The sequence below is a fragment of the Aethina tumida genome, chromosome 5 (genome assembly GCF_024364675.1).
Source record: "Aethina tumida isolate Nest 87 chromosome 5, icAetTumi1.1, whole genome shotgun sequence".
Taxonomy (NCBI): Eukaryota; Metazoa; Arthropoda; class Insecta; order Coleoptera; family Nitidulidae; genus Aethina; species Aethina tumida.
Window position 1 is genome coordinate 13,088,392 of NC_065439.1, and position 20,952 is coordinate 13,109,343.

Consider the following 20,952-nt stretch of genomic DNA (forward strand, 5'->3'; position numbering starts at 1 on the left):
CATAAGAAAGTTTGATGGATTTTAGTTAATATACTATATAATAACAATTTATTTAAAACTAAAAAATTGAAATAAGAAATAAATTAAAAAAGATGATTCTTATACTTATTATGATAAAAATTAAGAGACTTAGGTAAAATACATTTTTTGGTAAAATATTCTGTCCTGTTTATTGAAGTTTGTTACTTATAATCAACATAAAATATTAAAATTAGGAGCAATAATTTATTTAAATATAAAAATAGTAAATAGAAATAACTCCAAAAAATGCTATTCTTAAACTCATGATAAGAAAGCTTTATGGATTTAGTTATTTTTATTTTTATGGCGAAATATAATATAAAATATTCAAATTAATGTTAACAATGTATTTAAATAAGCAAGTAGAAAAAAAAAAACAATGTTTAAAAAACTGATTATTAAACTAATCAGTTAATTTGAGATATTAAGCAAAATTCAATTTTTACGTAATATAATTTGTTTTGATTATTTCATTTTATTAATTACAATTCATATTTAATATTAAAATTGAAAGTAATAATTTATTTAAATATAAAAGTAGGAAAAAAACATATTGTTAATAAATAAATAATAATAATAAATCCTGAAGGATTTGAGTAAGTATTCTGTCTTGTTTATTGCAGTTTGTTAATTATAATCAACACAATATATTAAAATTAGGAGTAATCATTTATTTAGATATAAAAGTAGGAAAAAGAAATAACTGAGGGACTCAATTGTTAATTATAATCAACACAATATATTAAAATTAGGAGTAATCATTTATTTAGATATAAAAGTAGGAAAAAGAAATAACTGAGGGACTTAATTTTAATATTGAAATATTAAAATTAAGAGTAACAATTTATTCGCATATAAAAAATTGAATAAAAATCGACTTCAAAAAAATTGATTCATAACATGTCATAAAAAAGTTTGATGAATTTAGTTAATATACAATTTTTTATAATTACAGTATTATATAGTATATAATATAATTTGACTTGGTTTTTACAATTTGTGAATTATACTTAATTTTAAATATTAATATTGGGAATAACAATTTATTTAAATATAAAAAACTGATTCTTAAACTTACCATGATAAAATTTAAGAGACTTAGGTAAAATACATTTTTGGTAAAATAATCTGTCTTGTTTAGTGCATTAATTATAATTAATATAAAATATTAAAATTAGGAGTAACAATTTATTTAAATATATAAATAGAAAAAAGAAACAACTTCAAAATAAATTATTATTAAACTCATGACGAAAATGTTTGATGGATTTAGTTAAAATACAATTTTTATGGCAAAATAATGTTGGTTATAATTAATTTAAAATTTTAAAATTATGTGTTTATTTTAGTTAAACACACGTAGAAGAAAGAAACAATTTTAGGGAAACTAATTATTAAACTCAATATAAGAAAACTTTTAAACAAAATACAATTTTTAGATAATAATATTTGACTTAGTTTTTGCAATTTGTCAATTATAATTAATATCAAATATTAAAATTAGGAATAAAAAATATAAAAGTAGGAAAAATAAATAATTTACAAAAAAACTGATTCTTAAACATATCATGAGAAAAATTGAGACACTAACATTTTTTGATAAAATAATTTGTCTTGATTATTGCAGTTTACCTATTATCATGAATTTCAAATATTAACATAATTTAAATGTAAATGTGGAAATGAGAAACAATTAAAAAATAATAATTTTTATACTCTTATTTTTTGCAATATACATATTATTGTAATTTGCCAGTTACAGATTTACTCAAATATTAACATGAGAACTAATTATTAAATTAAATGTAAAATACAGAATAAGTAACAAGCACAAAAGAGCTTGCTTTTAAGCTCATCATAAAAATTGTTGTTTGATTTTGAATGAAATTGAGATCTAAAAACGGCTTCAAAAGAACAGCTCCTTCAACCCATTATAGGTAAACTTAATGATTTAGGTAAAATACAATTTTTTTGACAAAATAAAATATAAATTGTAAAGACTTTCGAAAGAATCCCGCATAATGGAAATAAAGCATGCCAAATTGGACGATAAAAGCTTTCATGGCATTCATCAACGTATATTTCCATGTAAGCACTTCAAAGCGGATCTTTTTTTTTTTAATGATAATTTGCCAGGTTCGTTTAATTTGTAATAATACCGAAGTCATGTGTAAAATTAAATTCTCGCGCGGCACTCGTGTATAATTTCAATTAAACATCCCTCTTCAGTCATTTTCATCTAGTGCACACTTCAATTTATGGTAGTTAAATTACTTTTTTTCCTCGTTCGTCGTTTCGGTAACGATTTTCGTAAGTTTTGTAATTTATGTGAAGCTCGATGTTTAGGCGGTATGTATCTTGATCAAATCAGACACGCAAAAGTTGCCACGGCGTGACTATTTAGCTTTGATTGGTGTGAACATTGAACTTGTGTAACCCCGAAACGAATAGGCTTAAGTTGAAATTCCCCAAATTGTTGCGAGTATATTTGGGCTGTTAATTATTCGCGTAATTACACGCATTAATTTATGGGACAAATTATAACTTATCTTAAGATTTATTTTTTTATATAAAATAAAATTCATTCAAAATGGTGTATACACATGCGTTTTTATTAAATTTATCTTTTAACCTACGCATTCGCCATTTTTCAAACACTAGGAAATAAGTATTGTCTTTGGTTTGTGATCTGTTTAGATTAATTCTATTCTATTCTATTTTACTTTAAAATATTTTAATAACTTTGGTGTTTGATTCTAGAGATGTCAAAACTGACGTTTATAGTTTAAAATTCCAGAAGTTGTGTCTTATATCTAAGCTTAAGCTTACACATATATTTCTTTTTTCGACCTATATTTTAGTATTGACGAAATAGGTAAACCAGGGTAACTCAATTTATATAAATTACACTGGCCGATTCCTGATTTTCCTTGCAAAAATATAGTTTTTTATCACTTTTCTAGTGCTGAGTACGAATTTAGTCCCCATTTTATCGTATTACATCAGGTTTTTAATAAAATTAATATAGTACTAATTTTCACTTAGACCTTAATATTATAACTATGTTATTAATTCTGCTTTATATTAAATTAGGTATAATGTAACAGTTTGTTAAAGCTCTAAATGTACCTGTGTACAAAATAATGATCTTATGTAAAAATTAAGGAAGAATATTGTAAATAAATATAAAAATTTATGGTGCAGTAAATATAAAACACCACTATCTAGATCCATATCTGGATTTTTTTCTAGATCAAATTATAAAACTATAGAAACAGGATTCTAAGGATGAAATATAAATATGGTGACCAACTTCTGCTGGTTGTTAAATCTATAAAAAAATATGTAATGTTTAAAAAAAATTCCAGAAAAGATGTCACTCAAAATAATTTCATTGAATTGTTACACATGTTTATATTAATATATTTGGAACATATTACTTAATTTTACTTTGACAATTGAAATAACCATATTTTATACTGGATACTTATGAATTCAGGGCACTTTTGTCTGTTGTTTAATATATTTTTTGTATATATTATTATTATATATATTTTAATTTGATTTGGACTACTTTTATAATTTATTTTGAACATTTCTTATCTGATTAGGACAGAAGTGATATCAACTTTATTATTTTCCATGGAATGTTTGTTTATAAATTCTACATATAATTTTAAGCTTGGGGTTTTTACGTAATATAATTTGTTTTGATTATTTCATTTTATCAATTACAATTAATATTTCATATAAAAATAGAAAGTAATAATTTAATTAATCATAAAAGTGGGAAAAAAAGAAACAAATTCTTAAACTCATATAATAAAACCTAAGGGATTTGAGTAAAATACAATTTCTTTGGTTTTGTCAAATATAATTAATATACAATATTAAAATTAAAAGTAACAATTTATTTAAATATAAAAGTAAGAAGAAGAAGCAATCTAAAAAAAAATAAACTCATTCTTCTTTATGTAATAAAATCTGGAAGATTTAAGTAATATTAAAATATTAAAATTGAGAGTAACAATTTATTCAAATATAAAAATTAGTATAAGAATCGACTTCAAAAAACTGATTCATAAACTTACCATGTTAAAATTTAAGAGACTTAAATAAAATACATTTTTGGTACAATAATCTATCTTGTTTATTACAGTTTGTTAATTATAATTAATATAAAATATTAAAATTGGGAGCAACAATTTATTTAAATATATAAATAGGAAAAAGAAACAAAAAGGTGATTCTTAAACTCATGACAATAATATTTGAGGGATTTAGTTAAAATACAATTTTAATGGCACAATAATTTGTGTTGGTTATATTGTAATTAATATAAAATTTTAAAATTATAATATATAACAATTTAGTTAAACATACGTAGAAGAAGGAAACAATTTTTAGGAAACTGATTCTTAAACTCAACATAAGATAGCTTAAAGGATTTAAACAAAATACAATTTTTAGGAAATATATTTTAACTTAGTTTTTGCAGTTTGCCAATTTTAATTAATATCAAATATTAAAATTGGGGATAAAAAATATAAAAGTAGGAAAAAGAAACAATTCACAAAAAAACTGATTATAGAACATATCATGAGAAAAATTGAGACACTAACATTATTCGGTAAAATAATTTCTCCTGATTATTGCAGTTTACCAATTATAATTAATTTCAAATATTAAAATAATTTAAATGGTAATGTGGAAATAAAAAACAATTAAAAAATAATAATTTTTATACTCTTATTTTTTACAATATACATATTATGGAAATTTGCTAATTACAGCAAAAACTTTGTTATTTTCCATGGAACACTCTGTATAATGTTTGATTTTTAAATTCTACATATAATTTTAAGCTTGGGGAATTTAAACAAAATATAATTTTTACGAAATATAATTGACTGAGTTTTTGCAGTTTGCCAATTTTAATTAATATCAAATATTAAAATTGGGGATAAAAAATATAAAAGTAGGAAAAAGAAACAATTCACAAAAAAACTGATTATTGAACATACCATGAGAAAAATTGAGGCACTAACATTATTCTGTAAAATAATTTCTCTTTATTATTGCAGTTTACCAATTATAATTAATTTCAAATATTAAAATAATTTAAATTTAAATGTGGAAATAAAAAACATGTCACATAGAGACCTAATAAAAGCTTCAACATTTTAAAAGTTATACGATCAGGTATAACTTTATAACATAGATCTATGATGAAGCCCAAATATTAAAATTTAAACTATAAAATAACGAAATAAATTTTAGTTAAAAGTGCCCAAAAGCTATAAAATTTAATGTAATATGTGTTAAATGTTTCATTATAATCAATTCAGATCCACTAATTATAGTACTATTTATGTACATTAACTAAAAATATCAGGAAAAGGGATCTGAATTTTAAGTGTGAAAAATATTTAGTGTTACAATATTTATGTAATCTCAACCATATTTAATATATATTTATTACGTAAAAAATATTTTAATTCTGAAAATGATTTTGATGTTTTTTTGACAACCAAGAATCCAGAGCATAAATTTGCTTGTAGTACGTGGGGAATAGAATTTTGATAATAATGATATTTTATTAAATAAAAGTTATATTAAACAAATTATATTAAACGTAAATTAATTTTTACAGACCGCGCATTCACCATTATATCAATATTGCGAAGTATATAGTAACCCCTTAGGTTTTATGTAAATTAGACCATATTGTTGTGGTTAATAAACATGTAACTGAATTTGTCAAATACCCCTTAGGGAATATTCATAATGGCCAATATTCACGTTCCCAGTATAAAATCAATTTTAGGCAGGGAACTCCTTGTTTTTCCTTTTATTGAAGGCCAAAGTTTTAAAACCGCAAAATTGCAGAAGCGAATGCGAACTAATAATGCAATAACATCATAAATTGGGCACAGTAATTATAATATGACTGACGTTAAAATTTATTCGATAGATTAAATCGCAGCTTCATTAATTCACGTTTAATTAAATCCTTTTACGCATTGTGCCGTTTAATTAATATTTTTTGCAGTTTTGCACACACTACGCCACATCGGACAAATCGAAGTTTCCCACGTTCGCCAGGACCCGACCGCCCGACACCCAGATCTCCAAATCGGTGGCGTCTGTGCTCGTCGCCTTCAACTGGACACACGTGCGTAAGAATTAACATTTTTGTTCTGATGTTCCATTGATGGATTTACAGGTGGTACTTCTGTATCTAAAGTCACCGGATTTTGAGTTCGGCAACATAGCAAAGATCATCCTCCAATCGCTGGCGTCGGCGGGTGTGACCGTGATAGCAACGAAATACTGGGACACCCCGTACCATCACGGCTACATGGAGAACCCCTTTCACAAACTGGTGGAGGAAACCTACAGAGATTGCAGAAGTGAGTGATCGCGCAGAAATAAATAAATACGACATGTAATACGGATTCTTTTAAGATCAGACGTTTGAAATCGTGTCGCTCACGAACAGATATAGCATCGTGTATTAGATTGAAACGCAGTTTCTGGCGGTTTCATCAAGTTAATTGCGTTTCGTGATTTAACTCGACGGGAAATCTAAAATTGCACATGTTCGGATTTGATTATCGGATACAATTACGTGAGCCGCATGTTTCGACAAAAGTCACAGTTTTTATGAATATTAATTGAATTCGATATTTCATGTTGGGATTATTTGTGTACTGCTAAGATTGAATTTATCTGTGGAGTTTATCTAAATCGCAATAAATCGTGCTTAAATTTAAAGCTATCGTGTTAATAAATTTGATTTAAGGCAGTTCTACGGGACAAAGTTGAACGCACTCAGGAAACTAAGAGTAATAGTAAGATACCAATCTATTACGATAACTTTGTTGGCAGGACACTTTGCCAATTCTTGAAGGCGATACATAGAATTACTTTAATAAATTTTCATGGAACGTTTAGTTTAACGATGCAAATTATTTAAAAAAATACTTTGAATATATTTTGCCAAAAACCTGGTGCATCCATAATTAATTCAACAAAGTATATATTATAGGGTAAAAGCCGGATAGTTGCACCACTTCTTAAAAAAAGGTCTATTATAAACAAATATGTATTTACTTAGATTAATGAAACATGTAAGTATAAAGTATTTGGCCTTTAATATTAGCCAATTTTTGTAAACTTTTTTAATATTGATTTTAAATAAATCCTGTTTTATTTGTCATCTTAAAAATGGGATAGTTGCCTACTGTACCGGATAGTAGCCCGAAGTTAAAAATGCTGCGAAGGATACTTGCCTAGTGCGGGAATAGATGCCCCATTATGATTTATGTATATCACATAAGTAAACACTCTTTATATTTAATGAGATCTTTTATTAAAATACAAACCAAAATATTAATTAACATAAAATAATTAATAATAATTAAATAACAAAATTCAGCTATAACATTTTATACTCTAAAATTATAACAAAAAAATAGCTTCCAAACTTGAGTTAATTAATTAAAAATTAAAATATTATTTATTTTAAAAATAGAACAGCATAGTGTTTGCCATTATAGTAAGGAATTTTAGTATTAGTATTAGTTATCACCAGAAGCCAGGGTATTTAGCTTTCCACATCTTGGCATTGGTTTTTGAATGTTGTACAAGTTTCATGCAACCAATCCGATTTTGATTTGGTAAAATTATAATTTTCAAAACATTCTACACAATAATCATAAACTGATGCTTTTTTATTCGTATTTTCCATTTCAGAATTAGCGTTTTTCACTTTTAATATCTTTTCAGAGTCTTTTATCGAATTTTCGTCTCTCTTCCGTTTTATTGCTATTCCTTTGATGACTTTTCCTATAGTCGTTTTTTGCATTTTTTATCTGTGAAAGTAATAAAAACTATTCAGTAACAAAATGTAATAAAAAGTCTAATACATGCCAGGAAACAAAAAGTTGGCTGAAACCAGTACCCGTATTTAAAATATTCAATAAAAATTACACAGCTCTATGGAAGTAACACTTTTAAATATGGTAGGGTACAAACCCTATCGACATCGCTAAAATAGTGTATTCTAAACCGAGGCAAATATCCCACTGTGGCAACTATCTGGCTTTTGCCCTACATGAAAGCGACACTTCCGTTCATAATTCTGGGGAAAAATTAAAAATCATATTCTTTTTATGAAATTATTTTACTATATTTATATTATTACTAGCTGTACTCGCGACTTCGTCCGATAGCGTATTGAATACGATCGTTTTCTAGACGGTGATCTCGAGATTCCAATGATTCTTGAGCCCTTAACAATGAATGACGCGTTCTATCTAATTGTAATCGTTCATTCCTCTCAGAACTACTCTCATTCGACCTAGACATGGACATACATAATCTACAATTTGTAAGACGACTTTCCCTATCTTGTTCAGATTCATTTTCACGTCGCAATCTTTGGCTTTTGGCCTTTCTCATGTTTTTAGAGAGATTTGACTTTCTTTTAGGCATAACTAAATATTATAAAAAAAACAATTATCTATGTTACTAACTAAATAAAATAATAATTTATCAATTTCAATGTAAATCTGAATATTGAACACTAATGTACTTAATTTATAATTATTTATAATTATTACTTAAAGGTAAAAAAGGAAAGCAGTAAAAATGTAACAAAATATTTTGAATTAAGATAAGATAAGATGAGAATAACGGATCGTTGGAATTATAAAAGATACCTATCAATCAAATCAAACTATCAATCAATCGTTGGTGGGAGAAGTGGTGGGAGGCGTCCGACGTGACCGCCCTGTGGTGGCATTCGCGTGAGCTGCGCGTGGTACTGGACAGTACTTGGACATTGCAATATTAATTTATTTTTCTAAAATAAAAGAATTTTTCTAAAATAAAAGTAGCATAAGTTACTCCTTATTACATCAGGTACCTGGCAATAAAAGTCCCGTCAAAATCGGTCCAGCCATTTCAGAGATTAGCCGAAACAAACAGACAGACAGACAGACAGAAAGACAGAGAGACAAAAATTGTAAAAAATGTTATTTTGGTGTATGTACCGTATTTATATTCAAATGCATGTAATAAAAAACGGTTATTTCAATATTACAAACAGACACTCCAATTTTATTTATATGTATATATATAATATAATATTCCAATATTCCTGAAAAGTAATATAATTTGTGATAGTTTTAATAGATTCGACACGACTACTGATTAAAAAATATATTCATAAAATGAATATGATTATTAATTTTTCCACAAAATTATGAATATGCATATTTTTATGAAATTTGATATAATCCCATTTCAAGGGGTGCTTTTCCAGAGGTGTATTATGACTTTTTGCCTATAAGTACATATTTTCATGCTTTACAATTGAGAAATAAAGTTTGATAAAATCAGAAACGGGTCACATTGTGTAACAATTTCAGGCACGATTACCCACCAAAAAATTATATTTAGATGCCGGGTAACAAGGCCTAACTAACCAACCCAAATCCCCCTCACAGACGCCTAAAACGTATAACCCAGATTTCAATGAATTACTTCATTAAAATTTAAAGATTTTGTTATTTGCTGAAAAACATTTCAGCCTAATTTATTATAATAAATGAAATTAAGATGCCTTCTGTTATCAGTAACAACTGGGCTTGGTATAATTAGCAAGTTAAATTTGGATTTGTTACTCCTCGTTGTCGAGTTGTAAATGACTATTAATTGATCCAACAATTAATATGCAGCCCTAACCTGTATGAATTTTTAAATAATTGTCAGGAAGTTATAATTGAATTTCTGTGTTTTATTCATTTGAATGCAGGTATTTGTTACGCGGCGAGGAAAATAGTTCAAAAAAGTATTTTTCACCTAATTAATGTTTTTCTTTTACTTTTTATAACAGCAGAAAATTAAAATTTTAAATGTAATTTTCACTGGTATTAAAATGAAACTACGTACGAACTTATATAATAAAAATACTTGCACTTTTCTCAGTTTAAAACGTCGCTTACTATTATATGACATTTACAAATAAAAATTAATATAAAAGTTTATCTTAAACATTTGTGGCAATTTATTAAAACTTATAAAAATATATAAGGTACCTCTTAGTAATACGGTATGTCAGGTAATAAGGTTTAATTAACGAAAATTGTATTTAAAATGAGAACACCAGCTCAAACCCAACCACAAATAACAAAAACAAACACTACCCCTTTTCGAACATGTATTGTTCCTCTCTTTACCGCATCAGACTTTCTGAGAGCCCGTCATTTGGAACAAATAATAAATATTGATCTTGATCAACGTATACAAGTGAACGGCGGTTATTAAGGCCTACCAATATTAACCGTAGTCATTATTATCCACCTACTTCGCAAATCAAAGTTTGTTTATTTTATGGCGTAGTATAAAGGAATTCTGCAGACTCCAACCAAGGCTTTTATTAAATTGTTCATAGTTATCTGAGGAAAATCTTAACGACTTTATTAATTTGGACCAGTGAAATGGATAAGGTGGTCGTCAAGTCGACGTTATTTATACAGATCTCTCTGTATTAAACTCCCTTCGATTCAACAATTCCACAATTCAATTATTGGCTTCATACCTTAGAGATATGAACAAAATGTCTGCAAAAATGGCTTAAAGTTGAAATTCTACTTAACATCCTCTGGGGCGCCACAAAAATCCAATATTGGGCCCCTTCTTTTCCTTCTATTCATTAATGATTTACCATTGTCCATTAATTGTAGTAATCTATTTTCCTTCCTGTCTTTGATTGTGAGGATTTACAATTGCAAATTGTGATGCAGATTAACTGATGTGTAAGAAATAATTTATTAATTATTTCTCTTATTTTCTTATTCTTATTAATTTCTTTAATATAATATGGCGAATTGTCCCAGTTCACTAAAATAGCATAATTTTTTCGTTCATCGCCAGAATAGTGGACGTAACCTTATACTTTATTCCAACCCCGTCAGGTCAACCTACGCATTAAATACATCTCGTTCAACGACATGAAAAAACTTTAATGAAATCTGTTCTTTCTGCAATATAAATAATTGCTCTCTTGATTTGTTTGTTAGGGTAATTAATTAGCTAATGACCCAATTCATGTTTTTTTAAGAATTTTAAATTAATTTGCTACTTTTGTATTATCCATAATATCATATAACAAATATTTAATTTGTTTTTTATAAATATAAAAAAATGGTAGAATCTGCCATTTTGTATTTAAGTTATGTAATATACTGCGTGCCATCCCATGTGAACTTCATATCCCCTACATGTTTATACAATTGAGGAAAGGTTTGATGATCAAAGATCTTTCCTTATATAGAGAAGAAGATAAGGCTCCAAAACGTCATCCACATATCGCTGGAACTTCATATTCCCTTTAATGAAAACTAAAAGTGATCTGCTACCACAGCAATAGCACTTTATACCATTAAACCCATAGTGCTGTGAACATGACTCTCCACAGCAAAGTGAGGGTCACGTTTTCCTCCACGTCGCACATGACCATCGTGCATGCTCAAGCAGAAGTGTTATTCATCATTAAACATAATGTGATTTCATTCCTCATCCCACCTTTGACGCTCTTAGAATCAAGACCAAAGAAAGGCGATTACTCCGTACACTAAAAATCCTTATAGAGAGGTAAACAGATCGAATACCAATTGGCTTACTTTCATCACCAAAAAATTTATCAACGATCATCCGAGTTGAACTCATCCTTTCCCCTTAGGGCCAATAATCTAAGACGACTGTCTTGTGGCTTTGTCGTAGCTCTGGGCCTTCCGGAACCTCTTGTTCTATCCTCTTCACTCTAATACTCCAACGACCCAACACAATACTCACATTTCTGTTCAAACGCCACGCTACTTTTTTTATTTATTAACCGCATCAACCACTTAAGGGTTATTAGCGAATATGTATATGTATATACAGTTTTACATTATATCTTATTATACATTTGAATATCTATAGGTATTTTATTAGGTTAGTGACTGATAAATTATCCTCTAAGATTTCTTGGATAGTGTTGGGTGTGTTGTTTTCTGTTCTTTCTTCTCGAAGTTGTTCACATTCGGTCAGTATATGTTTTACAGTTAGTCGACTATGGCACATCTCGCAAAACGGTGGTTCTTCGGCGCTTAGAAGGTGTACATGTGTGTGTTTTGTATGACCCATTCTAAGACGTGTTATTATGATGTGTTCTTTTCCTGTCATCGGTTCTTTAGGAATGCTTAGGACGTGGCGTTTTCCCAATTTGTTTGCCATAGACGTAGAGCTGCATTTTTAATTTTGTTTTTTTGTGTCTGCTAGGGTTATCTTGTTTTCTTGTTGGGCTTCTTCTGAGATAATGGACATTGTGGCTGCATTGTCCGCGATTTCGTTACCGACGATACCTGTGTGTGAAGGGGGCCAGATGAAACAAACTATTTTATTTTTTTGATGAATTTCATACAAAAAGTTTTTAATTTCTTGTATCTGTATTTCTTGTTCTTGTGATTTTTGCTATACAGTTGTTTTATTCCCATAATTGAACTTAGTGAATCTGTCGCTATTAATGCTTTGTTCATTGTTTCATTGTTATATATCCATTGTATTGCCTTTAGTGTGGCGTATAGCTCTGCGGTGTATATAGAGGCGTCAGGTGAAAGCTTAAAAAGATGTTGAGAATCTCTACAAATGAATACGGCGCCTACGCCTTCTAGAGTCTTTGATGCATCAGTGTATATATGGGTGTAATTACTATATTTGACTGTGATAGACTTAAACTCGTTGATTATTCTTTGATGATTGTTTTTATTTTTGTCCCATTTTGTAAGACTTGTATCGCATGAAGGGAGCCCGATTATCCAAGGTGGCTGCATATTTGTTGATTGTTTAAAATTTTGTGGTAGTTCTTTCAAGTCTAGCTCATCCTTATAGTCAGATATTCTCTTTCCAAAGGTGGGGCTAAGTCTTGGTTTGTTGGCAAAAGTTTTGTGGAATCTTGTGGTAGTTGCTATTGTAGAATTTGGGTGGTCTTTCGCTGATGTAATTGTAGCAACATGTTTGAGGGATTGTATTTGTCTTCTTAATTTGATAAGACTTGTATAAAAAGCTCCTGTCATTATCCTCAAAGCCTCATTCTGTATATTTTGTATTGTTTGAAGGATGCAATTCTTGGCTGATGCATATGCAATTGCTGCTTAATCAATCCTTGATCTTATGAGACTCTGATATATGTGTAGTAGGCTTTGTTTATCAGTACTCCAGTTATTTTTGCTTAAGCATCTCAATACATTAATTACTTGTTGAGTCACTTTTCTTAACGATTTGCAGTGTTGTTCCCATTTCATTTTGTTGTCAAAAACAACTCCAAGGAATTTTATGTTATCAACTAATTCTATGTTAGATCCATTAAGTGTTAGATTTAATTGGTGTTTTTCCTACTGAAAAGGATGGCCTTTGTTTTTTGTGGACAAAATTTAAGTCCAGTTTGTCTTGACGCCACGCTACTTCTCGAAACGAAATTCCCCCTTTATGCAGGCTCACCTCTATTAAACTCGTTTAATCGACTAAAACTTCTTCGTTTAGTATAAATTACTAAATAAAACAAATTGTGACAAAAACTAAATACACGCTTGTTTGTGATACCTTAAAGCAATGAAGAAAAGATGACAAAAAACCGACAATATGTTTTCCAATTGACTTCATATTCAAATATCTTACTTAATACATACTGGGTCTTGTGTTTTCTTTTTACGGGATTTATAATATGAAATTTTTCATTTCATTTTAAATCTCCCACAACCAGACCTTATTATTATGAGTAATTGAATGTAAAAATATTGTCTTCTCTCCTAACATTTGAACATTAACATTAGAACGGAAAAAATAAAAAGGAATGGAACAAAAACATATAATTTTATTATTTTATTATATTACATTACATACACTTTCCATATTTAACTAAACGTAAAATCATAAACCTCACATGATGTGTTTCTTCTCATAAACTATGTGCTATGAATAAATATATACTGGAACTTTCACCATTAATAAATTAGTATACCCCATTAAACTAAATTTGCCTGAAACTTATACAACCGAGCATTCACTATAAATAATCGTACTTAAGATATTACAGTTTTAAAATTTGAATATCAATAGTTGTTATTCCTTTAAAAATTGCATCTATTAAAGATGAAAATAGCACAATGCACTATATATGTGTAAAGTTCGACCAGTATATTTTATTTAATTGTTGCAGTTTTCGTTATTTTGGGTCACCACTACGAGCACTTAGGTCTTATGGTCGCCATGGAGGAGAAGAAGCTCTTCGATAAAGGTTCGTGAATTTTAATAACGCAAGTTTGGTTATGCTAATTTCACTCGAGTTTTACAATTTATCTAAATACGTTGATGCGACTTATATTAATTGCCTGTTGGAGAACGACAAACAGTACATGAATTTTATTAGTTTCGAGTTAATTACAAACTAATATCTGTCCAGCAAATATTTGTTGTGAACGTGGAATAAATTACGGTTTGCATGACGATCCATTAAATTTTTAACCCCCGAAGTTAGTTGAAAATTCAATATAAACTATACACGTTCTAATATTTGATGTTTGTTTGCTTTCAATTTAAATTTTAATATTTATTTAAAACATCAAAGATCATTATTTACCAAAGATTAACAATAGCATAAAATCCATCGAGTAAAATAAATTACAAATCCAGAAACAGACATCCCATAAAATTGTAAAGTATAAACCCAATACTCGATTCAATTTCTGTTCGGTCGTGTCTGATAAGAGCTGACATGTGGCTGAATAAAAATCCCCGACAATATTTGTATCGCATCCGTACATAAATAACACCACGGATGGATTTTATCCCGAAAGTCCAAAATACCTCCTTACCATCCGAATACGTAAACATATTATTTTTACAATTCGTGCTTGTTTGCATTTTACGAGATTGAATTACGTTATTTAAATTTAAACTCGAGATTCGCATCTTTACGAGAGTCATAGTATTCCGGACGCGTCACTTTGGAACGATTGTGAAAAATATTCTGTTTCATTTTATTAAAGATTTTAATTCTAACACGTATTGTTTCATTAAATAAATATTTTATTTCGATCTAAAGATGTTTCCTGAGATTTATTATGTATTTTTTAAAATAAATTGGATAGACTCGAATAAACCCATGAAGACTGAATTTTAAGTTTTTAATAGGATTTTTTTAAATCCATATATTTTTTAAAAATACATTACAAGGGCTACATTTCAACTCAACTCAATTTTAGAATCATAATTCTTCAAAATTAAATTGTATTATAATTAATTTTGTTTTCTAAAAAGAGGTATTTGTATAACTTTACATTTTTTACATTTAGAAAAATTATAATTCCTTTAAATTAAGTGTTTTCTTGGTGAAATTTTGTTATTTGAAAAAAGTGTGTTTTTTTATTTCATAATTGGAGATAATACTGAGTAAAATAGTTATACAATGTACTATTCGCCAACTCAATAATTTTGTGAGTTATGTTTCTATAATATTAATATGTATTTTTTATTAGGTACATTAATTTTGTTATTTGACAAATGATGTCTCATGTATCTTTACTTTTTTAAATAAATATAAAATTCTGAGTAAAATTAACATACAATGACTTATACTCTAAACTCAATAATTTCGAGACATAATCCATTAAAATTTAAATGTGATTTATATTGGTTACTTGAATAAAAAAAAAACACTTTTAATTGGATATAAAATTCTGAGTAAAATGGTCATACAATATTCTGTTTCTCAAATCAACAACTTATATATAGTAAATACCTTAGCTCAATAACTTTCGAGTAATGATTCTATTAAATTAATATGTGCTTTTTACTAATGACATTAATCTTGTTATTTGAAAAGAAACACTCCGCCTAACTTTAGATTTTTTAATTGGACATAAAATTCTAAGTAAAATGGACGTACAATGTTCTATACATCAAATCTCAATATTTTCGAGGTATTATAATATTTTAAATTAAACACCCCGTCTAACTTCAAATTTTTCATGTACAATACAAATTCTAAGTGAAATAAACATACAATGTTTCTATATATCAAATCAATATTTTCGAGGTATTATATTTATTTTAAATTAATATGTGCTTTTTATTGGTGAAGACTGTTTATCTTTATAATTTGGACACAAAATTCGGAGTAAAATGGCATACAGTGTTCTACATTTTAACTCAATAACTTCCGAGTTATGATTTAAATTAATATGTGTTTTTCGTTACTGACATCAATTTTGTTATTTGAAAAAAAACATTCCCTCTGATTTGTTTAATTGTATATAAAATTCTAAGTAAAATGGACATACAATGTTCTGTACATCAGAACAATTTTTTCGTGGTATTATAATTATTTTAAATTAATATGTGCAGAAGCACATATTAATTTAAAATTGGCGACATTTTGTTATTTAAAACTGTTTATTTTTATATTTTTTACTTGGTCACAAAATGATACATACAATATTCTTCAACTCAATAATTAATATATTAATATTAATTAATTAATTTATATATTATCTTTATATTTTTTAATTGAATATAAAATTCTTAGTAAAATGGCTAAAAATCTGAAATCTTTCGAATTATAATTATTTTAAATTAATATATGCCTTTTACTAGTATCAATAATTTTGCTTTTTGAAAAGCGACACCCCATGTATTTTTAGATTTTATTAATTAATATTAATTCTTTTAAATTAATATGTACTAGTAACATTTCACGTATTTAAATTAAAGTAACACTTTAATATTCTATATCACACTGTTATTTAACCTGTTAATTACAAGGGTAAACATTTTTATTCAATTATTTTAAATTTTAAAAATTGAATTTCCAAAAATTCTCGTTTATTGTTAAATAAAAAATTATAAACAGTTTTAAACTAATTGATACACCCTAGTACATGAGTAAACCCATTCCACGCACTAAAAAAAATCGATGTATATTCGTTAGTTTTTAATGTATTTATCCTCATTTGAAAAAAATAAAAATCATTTTACATTTCAATTTAAAAAATGCATCTCTAATTAAATTCATCGCGGTACAAAATCCATTTTCAACGAAATATAACATCATAATCAGGCTCGAAGTGATCGACTTGAAATAGAATAGGCCTTGAAGCTTGTGCGTCCGGTATAAATCCTTTTATGCAGTTAACTAAAACAGTACCGGCTTTCGTAACCGTATACGAGCTTAAAATTAATGAGGACGCGTCCTAGAACAAACGTCCGAACAACAATTCATGTTACCGGGGATCACCTCTAACAAAGCCCGTTAATTAACCTCTTCACGTTCCAGGCGAGTATTTCGTCGTGGGAGTGGAAATCGAACAGTACGATAACGAAAACCCCAAGAAATACCTGCATGCACTTTTGCGGGACGACGTCGACCCCGTGGCCGAGAGGGCGTACAGAAACTATCTGGGCGTCGTGCCCTCGAGCCCGGTCGGCTTCGAGAACTTCACGCATCTGGTGAACTCGTACATGGAACGGCCGCCGTTCAACTTTCCCAATCCGCTGATCTACTTCGGGGGCGAGAAAAGAGTGAGGCACTAAGGGGTCTCGGTGGACCTGTTTAATTGTTTCTGTTGCAGATTAAAGCGGAGGCGGCCTATCTGTACGACGCGGTGCATCTGTACGCGAAGGCTTTGATCGCCGTTCTCGAGGCGGGCGGAAACGTCAGGAACGGAACGGAGATCATAGACTGCATGAAGGAGACCCAGTACAAAAGTGCGATGGGGTGAGTTAATAAGGGCAGGATCGATATCCTTATTGTTGACTCGCATGTATTGGATTGTTGGGCGCAGGAAGAAGTAGTTTATGTTTTTGGTTCATTATTTATTTTAATAAATTTTTATGTTATATTTATATTTAATACTTTTTAATTAAACTTGATGTGTTATTTGAACACTTTCTTATACACGTTCTAACTAGGTTAAAAAGTGGCAATAAATGAATGCATTGAAGGTAGACAGCGTCAATGTCCTAAAACTTATCATACAATATGTTTGGCCCATGATATTCACAGTGAAATAGTATTTAAAAGAGTCCCCAGAAAGATTTTGATGACTATAAGAACCAGAATTCGTGGAAACTCATTAAGAGGTGACCTTTTTCATAACAGTCCAAGAGCATATATCATCCATAGTCGAAATATTTGTCCATATAACTATTATTTATTTTTGTTATTGCCTCATATTTTATGTAATGAATGATTTAATTTTGTAGAAGAGGTGAAGACTCCTGGGTTGATTTTTCCATAAATTTCAAGAATTCAGTATTTGTCTCACGTCTCATTAATGTACTCGTAGAACATTAGCAAAAATTATTGATGGGGACCGATTTGTTATTAATTTACATGTAAAAATATATATTAATTTTCCCGATAATTAAAATTTTTGTTCAATATTTGATTATTTTTTATTAAGTGAAATAAAATATTGTTTATTTTAATTAAATTACTTTTTCATTACCGATATTCAATTTAAAAAAATAAACTTTTGAAATTCCTCCTAAACATACTTGTCTGTCTTGTCATCTTAACTACTTATACAGTATAGTGGCTTGATCTACTTTTCATACGGTATATTGTACATTTGTATATGTGTGTTATTTTTTAAAGCTAGTAATAAGTTTTTGTACCAAAGTCATAAAAGATATAAAAATCTTCTTTCTTATTATTAGAATATTTATTTACACTTAAAATCCAATATTGAGTTACGATTTAAATGTTTTATGTATCATTTAACAGTTGGGCTGGAAAGTTCGTAGGCAAGCATAGAAAAAAATCTTTTTTTTATAGAATTTGATTTTATTATTGAATATAGTTGCCTTCGAAGGCGATACAATGATTACAGCGGTCATTCAACTTTTTGATACCATGTTTATAGTATGATTTGTCTTTAGCCTCAAAATAGGTTTCAGTCCACTCGGCTGACTGTCGGTTGGACTCCGGTGTAAAATAATGGAGCCATGTTTCATCCATTGTCACATATCGACGCAAAAATTCGGGTTTTTTACGATTGAACAGCTCCGTACACCGCTCAGAATCATCAATTCGTTGTTGTTTTTGGTCGATTGTAAGCTCGTGCGGCGCCCACTTTGAACAGAGCTTTCGCATACTCAAATATTCATTCACGATATGTCCAACACGTTTCTTTGATATCTTTAAGGTCCCAGCTATCTCAATCAACTTCACTTTACGGTTATCCGAAATTATTTTGTGGACCTTTTTGATGTTTTCGTCGGTAACAGCCTCTTTAGAGCGTCCACTGCGTGCATCGTCATCGGTACTCATTCCGCCTCGTTTAAACTTAGCAAATCACTTCTCAATGGTTGATTTTCCTGGTGCAAAGTCCCAATAATGTTTATCAAGCCAAGCCTTGGCTTCAATAGTATTTTTTTCGCCAAAAAGCAATGCTTTATTAACACACGAAATTCCTTTTTATCCATTTTTTTAAACTGACAAAATTTACTTTAATACTTGTAGCGCCGTTTATGTCAGCCTACGAACTTTTCAGCCCACCTATTACTTTTAAGTAATGTTAAATATTTCAAACTTTCAAAATAATTTTAATTTATTAAGTATTTTAATTTTTTATTAAATAAAATTAATTTTAACCTTTAATAAAATTATTTTGTATTAAATTTCTAATCTGTTTATATAATTATATATTTAAAATTTAAAAATTGTACAACTGTATTGAAATTTTACCTTTATAATATAAAATGAAATTTTACATGCTTCATAAACCTATTTACTATTATTCAACCCAATTATATTATTTCATACAATTTTGATTTTTATAAAAATAATAATAATTTGCCCTACGAGTTAAGTAATTGTAAATCACAAAAATATAATTTTATTTCTCTCAGAATTATTGAAAAAATTTAAAATCCAATATTATATATAATAATATGTATATTATATGCGATATTTAGTGGACTCAACTCAACTACATAGTTTTTTAATATTTCAGATGTATTTTAAATATGGTACAAGGAACTAATTGACTTCTATTGGGGCACTTTAATTCAGTGAGGTCAAAAAATATATTTTGGAGAAAAATTCCTAAATGTGAGCAAAATTGTCACTTTCCTGTGTGGCGATTTTACAAAATGTAAGCTAGTTTTCTACCGAAATAATATGTAAAATAAGAACATAAACCAAAAATATTTCTATCTAATCACAATAACAATCAATCCAGCTTTGCTAAAATCTAAAAAGAAATTTCATATCTCTTTATTATTATTCCAAATTCCATCATAGAATAGAGACAATACGAAATATATATAATATTCCTGTCAGTTAAAAACATGAAGCTGTTATCGCACTTCCTATACAAGCACGCAGACCCGTTCGAGTTAGACAACTTCTCATATGTCTGGTATGTATTTACGTAAAGAATATTTGGATTTTTTAAAAAATTTTAATTGTTTCGATTAATATATCTAGTATAAATATAATATAAAGCATTACAACTGCATTCAAATACAACGTTTAGTAAAAAACCTCAAAATTATCACTTAGACATGAAAGTTATAAACATTAAGTTCATTTATTAAGTAATCTGACCTAAAACTAAATATAAAATTTTTTATTTAAAATCTCATTTTTCTGGTTATTTCCGATTATCCTGGCAGTAAAATAACGTTAACATCATAATATTTATTGTTGTATATTTCGAACGTTTTTCGGTCAATGTATAAAATGCCTACTGTCAAGTAGTGACTTATTAAGCATTTTTATACATGTTTAAAGTATATTTTCATTTTCTTGCGACACGTACCGCTTGCCTGTCCTGATTTTCTTTTTAACGACCACATTTTAAATATTTTCTAATA

At 28.3% G+C, this 20,952-nt stretch overlaps 1 protein-coding gene across 1 annotated transcript in view; it reads left to right on the forward strand.

Moving 5' to 3' along the window:
• Positions 1 to 20,952, forward strand: part of LOC109600828 (guanylate cyclase 32E) — a 76,641-nt gene that overhangs the window by 16,745 nt on the left and 38,944 nt on the right. The window contains exons 4-8 of the mRNA XM_049967194.1: positions 6,074 to 6,196; positions 6,248 to 6,434; positions 14,291 to 14,368; positions 17,405 to 17,649; positions 17,700 to 17,845. Coding sequence (XP_049823151.1) covers positions 6,074 to 6,196; positions 6,248 to 6,434; positions 14,291 to 14,368; positions 17,405 to 17,649; positions 17,700 to 17,845 — 779 coding nt within the window. The remainder of the gene's footprint in view (positions 1 to 6,073; positions 6,197 to 6,247; positions 6,435 to 14,290; positions 14,369 to 17,404; positions 17,650 to 17,699; positions 17,846 to 20,952) is intronic.